The 15,403-nt window shown below is 38.3% G+C and overlaps 1 protein-coding gene across 6 annotated transcripts in view; it reads left to right on the forward strand.

Annotated features, from left to right (window-relative positions):
* The window catches only part of STK39 (serine/threonine kinase 39), an 80,942-nt gene that overhangs the window by 34,266 nt on the left and 31,273 nt on the right, over positions 1–15,403 (forward strand). For all 6 annotated transcript variants that reach the window (XM_058809345.1, XM_058809344.1, XM_058809343.1 and 3 more), the window contains 3 exons: positions 12,643–12,765; positions 12,894–12,926; positions 14,871–14,938. In XM_058809345.1, the coding sequence (XP_058665328.1) occupies positions 12,643–12,765; positions 12,894–12,926; positions 14,871–14,938 (224 nt within the window). The remainder of the gene's footprint in view (positions 1–12,642; positions 12,766–12,893; positions 12,927–14,870; positions 14,939–15,403) is intronic.

Raw genomic sequence — 15,403 nt, forward strand, 5'->3', positions numbered from 1 at the left:
AGCAGGCTTTGCTGGGGGGATATTTGGAGGAAGCTATTTTAGAAAAGGAGCTGTTTCAGCCTTTGTTGGCATGTCAGTTGGGCTGCAGCTACCCGGAGCAGCACCTGCACGATTTTCTGTTGTCTTTGGGAGTCTTGGTCTAGTGTAGTTGTACAACACTGCCATGTTCTCACAGCCGGTGGCTCACATTTGAAAGAGACTGTTAGCAAGGTCTGAGTGCTTCAAGTTCCTTCGAATCTTCTTCATATGGAAGTAATTTTGGGAACTTGGTGGTGGGCTCTGGGAGGCTTGAGTAGGAGAGGGTTTGTGGCAAGGGTGTTGTGCTGAGCGGGTTCGAGCCTGCATGGGGGGAGGAGGAGGAGTGTTCAGGGTTTGGCCGTGCGGTGGCAGCAATGCCCACACAAACCAAGATCCAGCCGGAGAAGACCCGTCTCTGCTTCTGGGTTTGCCCCCCGGGAGCGCAGGAGGGACCCGGACCCGTGCTGGCTCCTGGCAGGGCTGTGCCTCCTCCCCGCTGGATGCCGGGCCAGCTCTAGAGACTGCCTCAGCGCATGCATGCACGCACGGAGTACTTTATATTTCTTTGGATAACATAGCACTTGGAATTGCGAGGGGGAATGCAGGATAGCCTGCCCTACATCACCAGAAATAATTTTCTGAATTGCTTCTTTGACAATTATTTCTAATTTGAAAGAGGTGTGAATCTTATGAAATCAAAGCTATACAGTGGTGGATACATATTGATATGTCTTTAATTACATCATAAATGGGAAAAATATTTGGGTTTTACCTACTGAAAATGCTGCGTTGTTTATATTTTAAAAGTACACAATATTAAAATTCATTGGGGATTTAAAGTTTAATTCACTTGTTAGAACTGTGCATGTAGCTGCTGTTTTAAGACACCATAAAATATAAATGTACTTTAATAATGAAACTCTGGGGTTTTGTTTAAAAAGCTTGTGTAAGTTGAGTTTGGTTGCTTAAACATTTACATATAAAATGTCTAAGAGGTTTCTCTTGGAAGAAGTAACCCCTGTACTTGGAAAACTAATATTACTAGAGCAATGGATGGGATGGAGCTGGTGTCATCACTGCTTAAATTATCTTCTGTGGCACTTGCTGTGAAATGCCTATGACTAATGATCTGTAGCACCACTGCTAGTACAGATGTCAGATCTGCCCTGTGGTAATCTAATTTTTCTTCCATTTACCACATGTATAATTGCTTTGCCTTGTTGCCCAGAACTCCAGTCTCAGTTTAGTTTTAATTTTAAATTCCTCTCTGTTGACAGTGTTCCCACATTTTGCTTCTGCCTTTATAGCTTATACTTGGCATCTGTTTTTTTCTAAATATGACTTTGGGTCTGTTTGTGAAATCCTGAAAGCAAATACACAGGTCTTGTATGTATGAGGAAAACATTTGGTGCTATAAAGATGTGTCCTGCTTTAAACCCCAATTTAATAATTGAGCAACATCTTCACCGTGTGTTTAAAATACTGTGTAACATTAGAATTGTAAGCCATGTGTTTATGCACGTTTCTCCTGTTCCATTTGCTTTTAATTCTGCTGAATTTTAAATTAGGTCCTTCTTCCTTGCCCTAGCCTAGTAATTAAGGATTAATGCTGAACCACTTACCCAGGAGGAGCATGTCCTGCCTCTTCCTGTGCGGGACCTGGTTAGATACATATTGGTACTGATCCACAGCAGTGAGTATTACACCCTGCAACTTCTTACTGGCAGTTCTGGGTTTCACTAACGGGCCTGCTCACCTGTGCTGCTATCAAGAAGGGCTGGAGAAAAGGCTGTGTGGAATGGTCAGAGCTCAGTATGCTAGGGTAAGCAGGGACATGCTCTGAAGCCACACTTCTGTCATTGATATAAATGTAGGAGCCCTGGCAGCCCGTGCCTCTGCCTGGTTAGATGGTGTGATGGTAGAGCAGCCTGCCCTGTCCTGCCTGGATGAGGGCTGTGTGCACTGCTGCCATAAAACAGGCCACCATATAAGAGTTTGAATATACTATGTATTAGCATGTGCTGAACTAGTTTTAATTTTGAACTGAACACTAAGTTGTTTCATTTGTGATTAGGATTGCTGTATTGGAAGAGAGCAATTTGAAATTTGTAACAGCTTGTAGAGTTCCACAGCCAATTTTCAAATCTTCTCACACTAAAAAATTAATTATAACTCTAAGTACTCTGTATGCCTAAAGGCCCTGGGTCAATTTTATGGTTTTATAATCCTATTTTTTTTATTTTTAAAATCTCCTGCATGACTGCCACTTCTCCAAAGTGAACAGGGAAAAGCATGTATCTACATTTCATTTTATTGCTGTCTGAAGTGCTCCTAATAAAAAAAAATTTGAGCAATAATTGGGTTTGAATTCTATTTTTGGAATGATGGTATTGCATTGTGCTTGTAATAGAAACTTGTAACAGAAAACTTGTAATAGTTGCTTGTAATAGAAAGTTTTTTAGAGCTGAGAGTTTTGTGTTAGTGGGAAAAACCTGTGACAGCATGAAGAGATGATTAGTGTGAGTGATACCAGTTTTGATTATACTTCACTAGAAATGCTCTTGTGGATGGGTTGTAATTCTAGCTCCTCAGTACAGCTAATTTAAGATAATGGTCATATTTCGTTACATAAGATATCATCAATCCCCTGAATTTAATGAGAAAAATATCATTATATCCCAGATTTCTTGGACAGCTATAACAACATGATTGCACCTCAGCAAGACATACATGTGCAGTCCTTCCTTGCTTCAGGAATAGATTTAATCTGATAGATAGATCTCACCAGTGATGTGTGTTAGTACAGCTGGACTCCAGCTGAATTGCAAAGCAGAGAGCAACACGAACCTGAAATCAGATTGTTAATATAATGGTATATTAACTTTTCTTTACAGTATAAGAAAGTCTTATTTAAATAATATTGACATATATAAGGAAGGGACATGGGTTATACTGGAACACTTTTTCTGGAAGGCAGTAGCTGAACTATAAATGTGTTTGGCAAGGCTTTGTGTGAGGGAGGGCCTTCCATTGCAGAGGATTAATTGTTCAGGTTTTCCAGAACACTGCTACAAATTTAAAAAAAAAAGATAGTGGAACTGTATTTATATGGTTGAATATCACTTAAAGGAGAAAAAAAAAAAGGAGAAATTGCCACTCACACTATGTCCGGTAATTTTTTTATTTTCAAGAAGTTGTTGAAAGGGAAATCTAATAAAAGCACTTCTTCCAAGTGTCCAAATGTAAATTTGACAGCAATTCAAATAATGAGAAGGCAGTGCCTGCATTAGTGGGTAGTAGAATTGGGAGGGGCAGACACATGTAGTTGCGCCAGCTTTGTTTTAACATTTCATGTAAAGGAAGAAGACAGCTTAGTGTTGCCATGCTGTGTTTGTGCCATTAGATGCAAGGACCTTCATGCACTATGAGTTTGTCCATCTTTTATTTCATAGGGTGCTTTTACTATCTGTGTGCTTGCTTGTGAGGATGGATTTTGTGCCTTTTCAAATGGATCTAATTGTTACCTAAGGAAATGAGCTTTGAAACAAACCATGGCGTAGTTGAGTGTCTTTGTACTTCAAATAGCCATATGCATATCTGAAATAACTTGGATTACTTAATATGGCAGAGTTTAAAAGCTTGTACATGATTCATCTTAGCTGTTGAAAAGTAGCCCTGTTCTCTACTGGAAGGTGTGTTCCAGTCCATGGGCCATCATGGTTCCACTTCAGAATTCATTTTTGCAGTGAGTCCCTGTCTCTTGTGTGACTGCTTTGATCTGCTCCTCAGCTAGTGTTGTGTTCCTGACCTGTTGACTTGTTCAAAAACATCTTGGACATGGACTGACAGGGGGTTGGTGTGTGTTGAAAGTTTTTCTGCTTAGAGCAGTAACTCTAAGTATTTGGCATTTACTGAAGCTGTTGAAACTTGCAGAACTGGAGGAGGATTTTCTTAAAAGTGCTGTTGAAGGAGTCATGATTAAAGAATCAAGACAGGATAAAGGAAGTCTGGGTGTGTATGATGCTGGTGGTAGTCTTTGATCAGGGATTAAGCCTTGTAAATAAGCAGAAGATAATCCTATTTTTACCCTGTTTTGTAAGGATTTGGTTTCCTGTCACTGAAAAGGTGCATCAAGGTGCCGGTTTTACCTGTTTACCCTGTGAGAAATTAAACCTCAAACATTTCACTTGCATGACATCCAATACCAGATTGCTTCTCTTGGATTTGGAATGGCTCCCTAAGTGAAACTGTCTCAATGGACTTAGTTTTTATTTAATAATTTTCCCAGTTTATAGGCCAAATCAATATTGTGTCAATGCAGGCAGCATCAGCTGGTTAGCTGGGGTCACCTTATTGTCATGGGATTTCCTTTCTGGAAGAGACAGCCTTTCTGCCTCTCTTTGTTCATAGAGGTAACAAGGAGTTTTGGCAGGATGTGGAAGTGTGTAATACTTGTGATTTTGTATATTTTTGGGAAGTTTGTCAGGAATGTCATGCAGGTGCAAAGAGGATTCTCTAAAAGCCAGGTGGCTCAGAAGTAGCATTCCCACCTGTTACCATTTGCTTAAAGACTGATGGAGTAGGTGTGTGAGAATTTTTGCTTTTATATGGAGAAATTAAATATTTAGCCCTCATAGTAAAAAAAAAAAAAAAGAAAAAAGGGGAAATTAAAAAGAAAAAGAGCCCAGGCTCAAGAATCAAGAATCTGAAGAAAGTGTAAATATGTTTTCCTGGTTAGACCCTGTAAAGCTTTTACAAGTATAGTAGCAAAAATAATTGTGTCATTTGTTTTGACACTCCTTTCCCCTCTGCACTTGTGCTTGATGCTGGTGATATTCTTGGAAGCTCCTGGGGTGAGCTGCAAGGGAAGTGTAGGTGATAAGGACGTCCTTGAGATGGTGTCACCCAGTAATAGTATAGGGGACTTATTATTGCGGAAAAGTGCTCTTGTCTCAAGGAGTTAAAATTATGTCTGGAGCTGAAAACTTCAAGGTTTTAACCAGAACAAGTCGATGAAGGCCAGCAGAGCAGAAAGAAGGTCTGGAACAGTAATTCTGTTTAGCTCTGAAAAACAGCTCCTCGAGAAGGTTATTCAAGCAGTGTAGCTGCAGCTGAAGGTAAAGTCGGTATGGGAAGAGGAGAGTCAGGGCTGCGCAGGCCGGCAGTGTGGGATGTACTGGCAGCAGGGGGCAGCCACATCCAGTGCCGTGCGGCCGCGGGACCCATCCTGCCTGAGCTCAGGCTGCCCTCGCAGGCTGCGAGTCTCGCTCCAGCTCTGCCATTTTAAATGCTGTAGGCTGGTAGAAGGCATGCTGCTCCTTGATATCTGACTAAATCAGGAACGCTGGGGGTTTTAGAAAATTGGATTTTATAAAAATTGCAGAACTGTGTTAATTATTTTCTTCTTAATTTATGACTTTTTGAAGAACTACACTCCAGTTTAAATTTGATCACCTTAATATTTGAGAGAGACCTTGAATAAATTCAGGTCTCTTTAAAATCTGTGTGGGATGCAGAATGTGTATTACAGTAATTTCTCTATGTACATAAGCAATTGGAAACATTGGAGAAAATAGTAAAAGGTAAAAATTGGAATTTCACCTTGAAATGGTACTTTCAAGACCCTGAGTTTGAAAGTAATTGGAAGTCACAGTAATTTCTTATTTGAATTCTACAGTAATATACTGTTTTCCTAAATATTCTTTACTGTGTCTCTAATGCTGACAGTGAAACCCACCTTATAATGAGTTTTTTACTACTGAGTAATGAAAGCTCTACATAAGGCTATATTTTTCTTTCTTTTCACCTCTGTTTATTTTAAGAAAGTAAGCTGCTTGGATGATAGAAAAGCATGGTGGAATTGGAAAATGATGATTATCAAGGTGGCTCTAGTGATCCCTCTAGTGGAATGTCTTCTAGCAGTGATTCACCATCATGATGTGCATTCATCTGAGCAGCCAGGAAAGAAAACTCTAAAGATCTGGATCTGTCTTCATCATCTTTCAGAGTACTAAGCTACTTCACCAATTTGCTGTGTCTTTGATTTGCTTTCTTTGATTCTTGCCAGGTACCCTTGGCCTTGGCACCTTAATTAGATGGGAAGGGTGGCGGGAAGCAGGCAGGGAAAAGAAAGAGGATAGAGAAGAGCTTCACTCCGCATGTGTGAATTAGCCATCGGGTCATGCCTGTCAGCCATTTGGGATTCCTTGTGTGGGAACAATGTATCTCCTCTGCACAATTAATTGAAAACATCCTCCTGAGCACAGGTACACGTTCATGCCTGAAAGGACTGTTGTTAAAATGTGAGTGAAAGAATTATTTGTAGCTAATAACATTCAGTAATGAACTTTACATAGTGGAACTAATAAATGGAGAAATAATGTCTGAAAAGCAAAAATCATACTGAGTTGCTAAATTTCACATTTCCCATGTGACTGGAATTTCAGCAAAACTGCAATTTCTCAAAGCAAAATCAGATTCCAATTTTGGACTCAGGCTGAAAGCAGAGATAATAAGTATGTTGCAGTATTTAGGTAAAACCTCATGTTTGAAGAAAGCAGAATTAGGAGTTCAGGGAATACCTGCACTTGTTTACAAGATGTTTTGGTAACAAAATAGTGTCTTACTTTGAGCCACTACATTTTGCTGTCTCGAAGCACCATTATCCCAGCAATAGAAGAATTGGTGAAGAGTAGTAAAGAGGAGGGTGTTAGACAAAGAATCCCCCAGAGTGGGGGAGGACTTGTACACTGATGCACTGGTACTTTTCTCATAATTTCCTCTAGAGGTGCAGGAATGTGCTCCCTCATCCTGTCTCTCTTCAGCTAGTAATGGCTTTGTTTTCCTCTCACTGACAGCTGCACTGCATTCCATTTCTAAATTGGGAGCCTAGGTAGGATTTCATGGCAGTCTTCTCAACTGATGGCCATGCCCTTGGGTGTCACACTTGTCATCATGTAACCATGATACTGTTTGGCTTATAAAAACACACCAGTTCCATAAATATTTAAAGTGTTTTTTTTTTTTTTTAAACAGAGATCTGTTTTTTGTTGACTTCTGCTGTGTTATCCCTTTAAAAGGTTGCTCTTCCAGATCCAGTAGAAAGCTGAAGAAATCCTGTTTGATGCAGAATTATCAGTCTCCTGTATTCAGTATTCTTTCATGAAGAAAGATATAATGATCCTTGTATTTCTTGACTTTAAGCTGCCAGTGTAATTGATTTCTCTGGGAGGGAGTATTCCAATAGTTTCTGTGTATGAGTATGAAACACTGCAAATTCTAACTTTTTTTCCAAGTATGAGAAAAACATAAGACTAAGGTTTTATTCCATGATGATATTTGCAGCATTCAGACTGGTTTAAGAGGAGAGGACATTAACAGCAAATTGCTGTGATATCTTAGCACTTTTTGAGTTCTACAAAGCAGATTGCCAGTGTGTTTTTTTACAAAGGTAGCGGTACATCCCATTAATAACGGTAGCCTGCATAAATTGTTGTGAGAAAAACAAAGGGTTGGAATTGCATAAAACACATTCAGGCTTGCAGAAGTTTTGTGGTTTCCATCAGAATAAAACTAAGACTTCACAATAGAATGAATACAGAGGAGTTTAGGAATGGCCAGCAGTGAAGGGGTTAGGATGTTCACATGATCTGTGAGCCTGGGTTGGATGGGGACTAGCTTTCTCCTGAGGTACTGCTTCAACTCTTCAGCAAAGGATGATGTGAACATGTGGGAATTCATGTGCTGTCTTGGACCTCAGGGTTTTTGTGGTTTGGGTTGGTTTTTTTGTTTTTTTTTTTTTTTTTTTTTTTTTTTTTTTTTGCAAAAATGTGATTACACTGTAGGTGTTCTTATGCAAAAAGAACAGTGTTCATTGACTTTAATATATATTGTAGAAAGTGACTTCTTGCCATTAACTTCAGTAGCTAAGCTGTGATTAAAGCTGTAAACTGTTTAAGGCAAAACACTTGCAGCGTAACTGAATACACAATGGTAGGCTGATTTTCTTTGTTGCATTGAAATAAAAAATACATGCATAGGGGTGGAGATGAATACTTGATTTTTTTGTCCTTGGAAGCATTCAGGAAAGGTTTGCAAGATGGTGAAAGGTAAAAGTTATAAAATATGTTTGTTCTATAAGCTTAAGCTGTGGATGGAAGGAACTGGTCTAGGGATTTCTTTTGAGAGAAAAATACACCAAGCAAAGTGTGGTGCTAAACCCAAAACTACTCAGTAATGTCCTATTCCTCATCACTGTTCTTTCCATAAAATAACTAGGATGGAACTGGTTTTATAAATATTTCTCATGAAGAGAACTTCATATGAGAAGTGAAGCTCTTGAAACTTGAGATTTAAAAAAATAAAAAAGGAGGGGAGCAATGGCTATGCAAAAACCCTCTCCTTATCAATTACCAAGTAAATACTCACACTTTGAAGAGTATATTTTTTCTATAGGATCTTCTGGGATCTGTGTAGCAGTGGGAGTCCAGTCTCCTGTAAGAACCAGTGTAATGTGAAGGTATACAGCATCAGTTGACTGGTCTTTTTTTTTCTGCCTGAAAATCAAATTTAGGCTTTTATGAGGACAGACTGCAGAAAATGAAAAAGATGAAGTTTTTAAATAATCACTTTGTTATTACTGTTCTCTGGGGTATGTGGGATTCGGTATATCTCCACTACTGTACTAGAATATGTAGCTGTGGTAAAATAAAAGACAATTTTATCTCCAGCTGCAGTATTTCTGGAAGGATATGTGTTTAAAAATAAAAAAGTATAGCTTGCCCTCTATAGAGATACACAAATGCAAAAAATGGACAACAACACTGACTGTTCTCTAGTTTGAAATTAATAGGAAGCAGTGTCAGGGTTCCACAAAGACTTTTGCAGATGTGCTTTAAATGTGTGGAATCTACACATTTGGTACTCTCCAGGAATTCAGGAACCAATTAAATTTGGGCTCTCTGTTACCTCTATATGGAGGGTGGCAAGGCACCTTCCATGATATTTAATACTAATGCTTATTAATGCCATCAGTTTTACTTACACAAATGCATCCTACTTCCCATGCTTTCAGGTCACCATAGTCTTTCTGTGGAACAAAGTTTAAAAATGCTCATTTAAATCTCTCCAGGACCCCATTGCAAATATTCGGTTGCCAGAGCTTCAATAGGAATACCTTAAATATTTCAGATGGTGGGAAAGTCAGTGTTAGAAGTTCAGTCATCTTCCTGCAGAAGGAGGAAAAATAAAGTAGATGCATAATATTGCTCTTACTGACAGACTGGATTTGTAATATAGTCTAAGACCATGTGTTCTACCATGTATGAAATGCAGTAATGCTTTATGTGTATGCACTGGTGTCCCACAGTGTATGCTTTTTATTTCTTTCTTTATTAACTTATAGACACTGAAATAAAATAATCTGCAAGTGGGCCCAGCTCTTTTCTATTTTGAGCAGTTGTGAATAAGGATGTAGAAAATTCTTGGTGTTGAAAAAGTCCTCATTCCCTTTGCTGTCACTTTGCAAAAATGAACTTGCAAAGAGATTGCAGCAGCTAAAGAATCAGTAATGAATAATAGATTCTTCTTTCCACAGTCTCTAACATCTACATATAGTGAGCACATCATACCTTGAAGAAAACAATTTATGTTTTGCTTCTCTACATTGTTGCCTTCTTTTTATCAAGCCTTGGGAAATGTGGCAGCTTCTGCATTCTGCTGATGAAGTTCTCTCTCTGTCAGGCTGATTAGGCCTGACCTTCACTGGGTGGGATTTACAGTTGCCCTGTTCATGTGTTAACACTCATTCTCCTGGAAAGCTAGGGCATGGTGTAATTGGCAGGGAATGTTAAATTATCTGTATCCTACTTTAAAAGGATGGGGACAAAGAGTTCTGTCAGCAGTTTAATTTATACTTAAATCTTTGTGACTGTGTTGAATTCTGCAGTAAGCTTTAACCAAGAACAACATATGCAACAATACTACTACTAATATAATGCTTAATATTCTGTGGTGGTTGTGTTTTTTTCACTTACTGATTTGTCCAACATTCTGTGCTTTAACTGATGTTCATGTCTTTCTTCCACAGCTGTGGTAATGTTGGCAGCCATTTATTAAGCTTTTCCTCCTAGAAACAGCTTTTGGTTGTACATTACAATGTTCTGAACTGCTTTGGTATCGGCTGTAGTTTAACTGCCAGTCATTCAACGTAATTTTTTATTCTCTGTGTCTTCTGACTTATGTGAAAAATGTTTTCTAATATGCACTATTTGTCTTGTAAAACTGAACTTCCATTGTTTTCTATATTAGCAAAAGTTATGGTTCAGTTTAGTTCCTATTTGGAAGGATCATTTAGATTTTTAATCAGTAAAATACAAATTAGGATTGAGCATGTTTTAATTTGTTTTCCTTTCCCTCTGAAATACTTCCTGAGATATACAATTCTAGCATAAGGAATTACCGATGTTGTGTATTTTGACTGAAGCTGACGGGGAAATTACATTTGTATGGCTACTGCATGCAATGTAACCAACTTACTTCTTATTGTTGTAGATACACAAGAAGTTTGTTTAGGTTCCATGTTCTGTCCTGGGTTTGCTTTGTGCCTTTGTATATAAATAGCTTCCTTTTTTTTGCTCCTTTATTTCTCTCTGCAAAATGGAAGACCTGTAGCAGGGTATCAGGAGAAATATATAGAATATTCTCAATTGCTTTAATGCTGTTATTATTGGAGTGAAATGCATGCATGCTGCCTATGGTATCAGTCTGCTACTAGTATCTCAAATGATAGCCAGAACAGAAATTTAATATGTTATATAAATTATGTATATTTCTATCCAATATCTGATACTAGAGTGAGATGTTTACGATGAACAAAGAGACAATTTATTTGCAGACATGGTGTGCCACTAGTGCTCTTTCCTTCACCTAGGTAGGGTACATGCCCTCCATATGTGACTGATTCTTTGTGGCTTTAACTAGAACTGAGGGATCAAAGCCAGGCTTGTTAGTCTAAAAATTGTGCAAATTAGTTCATCAAGTGTTGCAAGTGTTAAGTACACACACCAATTTAAAAAAAGTTCTAGACAACTATTTCACATTTCTGAAAGTTGAAAAGGTTGGGTACTTTGCTCTAGCTGAAATTATAATTTCTTTCCTGTGAATGTGTATGTTGGTGGGAATCAGTGTGATTGAAACAGAGTACCACTAAACTTGTTTTCCTGCTTTCAGAAACCTCTCAAGAAAATAATTTAACATGATATTTTGCTTTGTACTTGGGCCATTTGTTTATTTTTTCTTAAAAGGCAGTCTATTTAAAAATTGGAAATCCGCTGCTCTCTGCAAATGATGCAAGCATCATTAAGCCCCATTAAAATAATTCTGTTTAGAATAAGTCTTCATAACAGCTGAAAATGGAAGCAGCAGAAAATACTGATTAGTGCAGGATACAGTGTTTGAGTGTGCCTGTAAACCAATATATCCTTCTGTGCTGGAAAAGCATGGTTTTAGTTGTGGATGATGTCCTCTGCTAGGTTTGTGTAGACCCATTTGGAAGATGCCTATGCTGTTGAACAAAAGCCTACCTCAGTCTCCTTGAAGGATAATAAATTACATCCACAAGCAGCAGGCAAATTGCCTGCTAGATTATCTTGTGTCTGTGCTGATCCCTGGTGCTGTAGACAGTAAGAGCCCACTGATTGTGCCTGGGCTGATTGCAGCTGGGGAAAGAATTGCTGTGCTACTACTTGCCTTGGTGTCTGCCTGCTCCCCCCTCCCAAATACAAATGAGCTGCTTCTACCAAGCTTGGAGGTAACTAGGCTAAAATTGATCCAGTAGGAACTTGGTATGGGAAACAGGGAAAATTGGGCAGAATTTGTCTATCAAGAGATGGAGTAGGGTATTCCCTCAGTGTCCTCCATAGGTTTCCCTTCTTCTCAGTTACAAATGAGAACAAAATATGGAGAAACTGAGTAGGGCACTCTAATTCAGTGGTACAGGGAAAAAATGTAAGGGAGGAATACCAAATTGTGCTTGGCCTAAACGCAATACAGGAATAGCATAAATGCCCAGCTCTCTATGAAAATCTGCTTTGGAAAAATTGTATTAATGCCTGAATCACGGTTTCCTTGGAGGCTCATGGTCTCAGACTTGAAGTGGTCTAAGCTGTTTTCATGTCATGCATCTTGCTGTTAGGATACCTGATGGGATTTAGAAACAGCTGGAATTTGTCCCATGCTGCATCTCTCTGCACATTATGGCTTGCAGCAAACCATAGGGGTTTAGAGCAGGGTTAATACCAGCTTAGTCTTTCTTTTAAGTTTCATTATGCTGAAAAACACTGTAGTTTTTCTAGTCAGATTTTTATATTTAGGTTTTTTCCCCTGTTTTGTGTTTTCCATTACTGCTGCCAACCAACAGAATGTAGAACCAAGTTGATCACTGCTCGTATAATGCAAGGCATCGAAAGGAGGCTTAAGGAGGTCAGATATTATTGGAATACGTTAGTGGCTTCTGCAGCAAATTAATGAGAGCAGACAGAATAAAAATTGCAAATAATTTCTGCTTAACCAGAATACCAGTAAAGACTAAGGATGTCTATGTAATAGTAAACAATATTTTGGTAGGTCAGACGAGTGCCAGGTTCCAGTGGCCACCTCCATAAAACAGAAGATGGGGACTGGGAATGGAGTGATGATGAAATGGATGAGAAGAGTGAGGAAGGCAAAGCTGCTATTTCTCAGGAAAAGGTATTTTGTGTTTGTACCAAGACCTTTATACTCTAAAAGACATTCTGTCTTTATGTTAATTGTTAGTATTTCTAGATCTTTGTTGCATAAAGCTGCATAGCTCATGTCTCACTGCATTTGTTTTCCAGTCACGAAGACTGAAGGAGGAGGAGAATGCAGAGGTAAAAATGTCTTTATCAATTTATTTTTTTTCCAAGCATTTGAGTAAAGAGATTTTTTTCATGTCTGCTGTTAAAAATGTGAATTGAGGTGGGAGTATTGTTCTGCAGCCTTGTATGGCAAGTGTTTGTGAGGATAGAGCTGTTATGCCATTGTGCCTGTAACAATGGACTTCAGCACACAGTGGATAAGATGGATAGGAATTTAAAAGTCATGTTATGTTTGTGCCCAGGAGAACTCATGAAGATAGGTGATTTGGCTTTTTTTAATGAATCTTTGTAACTAGAGCACACTAATTACTGTCTGTACGGGTAATGAAGGCTGCGTTGGAGTAGCTAGAACATCTCCAAATAATTTTTTCTTCTTAGTATCTATATCATGCCATGTAGCTTATAATTAAAATATTTCCTTCCATACACAATAAAATAGTTCAGTACTGAAGCATATTAGATTAACTCTGAAGAACAAAGTACCATATAGAATTTCATGGCCCTGTGCTAAGTGTGGGAAGCATCGCTGCTATAATCAATTGTTTAATAGAATTATGGCTTACAGATAAATGATCTTTAAAAATGCCTGTTCCTTGGGTGGGTGACCCTTGCCACTTCACCTGCAATTTTAGATTCTCTGATTTTCACTGGTGTCAGAGAAATCTTCTAAAAGACTAGCAGCTCTCTGTCACATTTAGTCCTGTTAGCTCCTGTGATGACCCCTGTGTCTCCATTGCAGACCTAATTTACACAGCTCTTCAGCATCTCAGATACTTTATGTAAGCAGAGTACAAAAATAGGACTTTCACCACACAGTCTTACTGTCTTAAATGTTGAGAGTTCTACTGCTTGTGACCTGGTAACTCATAATTTTTAAAAGTTGCTTAGTTTATGGAAGAGAAAAAAACCCTCTGCTTGAAGTGTTCTGTTGATTTTTGTTTCCTGAAATGCTCTAGAAGATGACTTGGAACTAAGGATAGTGCATCTTGTCACTGTTGGTGTGTGCCTCTGGGGTCTTTGGGATCCACATTGCTATATATTGGCATAACGTGTCTGTTGAAGGTGCAGAAAAAATAGTAATTTATATGAATGGAAGCAATTTAACTGAAGCAGAAAAATCCCTGCTGTCATTGCTATTTAGTGATTGTGAAAAAGAATTTTCCAAAAATTCAATAATGTTTCCTGAAAATACACAGATAATAAAATACAGATCTTGTGTAATTTTTTTCAAGTGGCTTTGATATGGAAAACTGTTGAAAAAAAAAGTCAAATGAAATTTGTGATGCAATTCTTTATTTTCGGAGGGCTTCTGAACCCTTTGTAACTTCTGAACAGGCTGTTCTGTGACTGGTGAAAATATACCAAGGTGGGTATGAAATCATAGTAGGGTAGAGGAGCCTGGTGCATTCTGTGTGTGGGATACACTTTTGCTTGAGACTTCATTGAGATTTTAGTTGAGAGCTGGGAGGATATCACAGTGTGAGGGAGGAGTGATAAGGTGAAAGATATCAGTGTTACTGATTTTTCTCTGCTGAAGACATCCTCTGAGCTTGATATCTGCTTTGATGTGCTGCTAGTTCCTTGCATATGGGTAGATGTAAGACTTCCTTAACAACCAAAACTGTTACACAAAAATAATGTGAGTAGCAGTTTGGAATTCTTACTGTGTGCATATTATTCAATAGGTAATTGTTGCTTTGGTGCAAGGTGGATTATAAGCTCCTACACTCAGTGCTTTAATGCAGGCCTTATTTATTACTTGTGTCTCTGTAATTGAAATATGGGAATTTTACTGGTATCAGCTATATTATAGGCTGTGTACTGCAAGTGTTTAAAGTTAGAGAATGTGTTAAATATTCTGTGCTAACTTCAAACTGTTAGCATGGAAAGTTTTTTGTGATTTTTTTTTTTCCCTTTGGCATCCTTTATAAGACTTTTTGCTTTTTTCTCTAATAGTCTCAGCCTGCTGTTAGTGAGGAATACAGTGAAGTTCCATGTGCGGTGAATCTTGTCTTAAGATTAAGGTAAAAGATTCTTCTATTTATTTAGCTGTATTATCTTGATCTCCCTCATTACTCTCATAATATTAACATAAAATCAGTGCTGAAGTGTATAATCTCCCAGTATGACCAGTATGAATAGTGTTTGTGTGACTAATTGCTGTCTTTTAATTGCTTACTGAAATAGTGTAAAATGAAAAGCAGAATATGAATGTGTCTTCAGGCTGTGTACCCTTCATTAAGGATTTTCTTTCTTTTTTTCCTTATAATGCAGAATCACAGTGAGAAGTTTTTAATGAGTTTCTTTCACACTTCAGCAGTCAGCCTCTGACAGAAATAAGCCATAGCTGTATTACAAGTTGCCTACTCAAAATGTTTTTCACTGGCAAGTTTGATCAGCCACTGTGGAGAAGAGATGGGTATTTTAGAAAATGGATACAAACATGTTATCAGGCTTAAATTTTTGCTTAGTTGAAGTAAGTCAGATTA

The sequence above is a fragment of the Ammospiza caudacuta genome, chromosome 8, assembly GCF_027887145.1.
Source record: "Ammospiza caudacuta isolate bAmmCau1 chromosome 8, bAmmCau1.pri, whole genome shotgun sequence".
Taxonomy (NCBI): Eukaryota; Metazoa; Chordata; class Aves; order Passeriformes; family Passerellidae; genus Ammospiza; species Ammospiza caudacuta.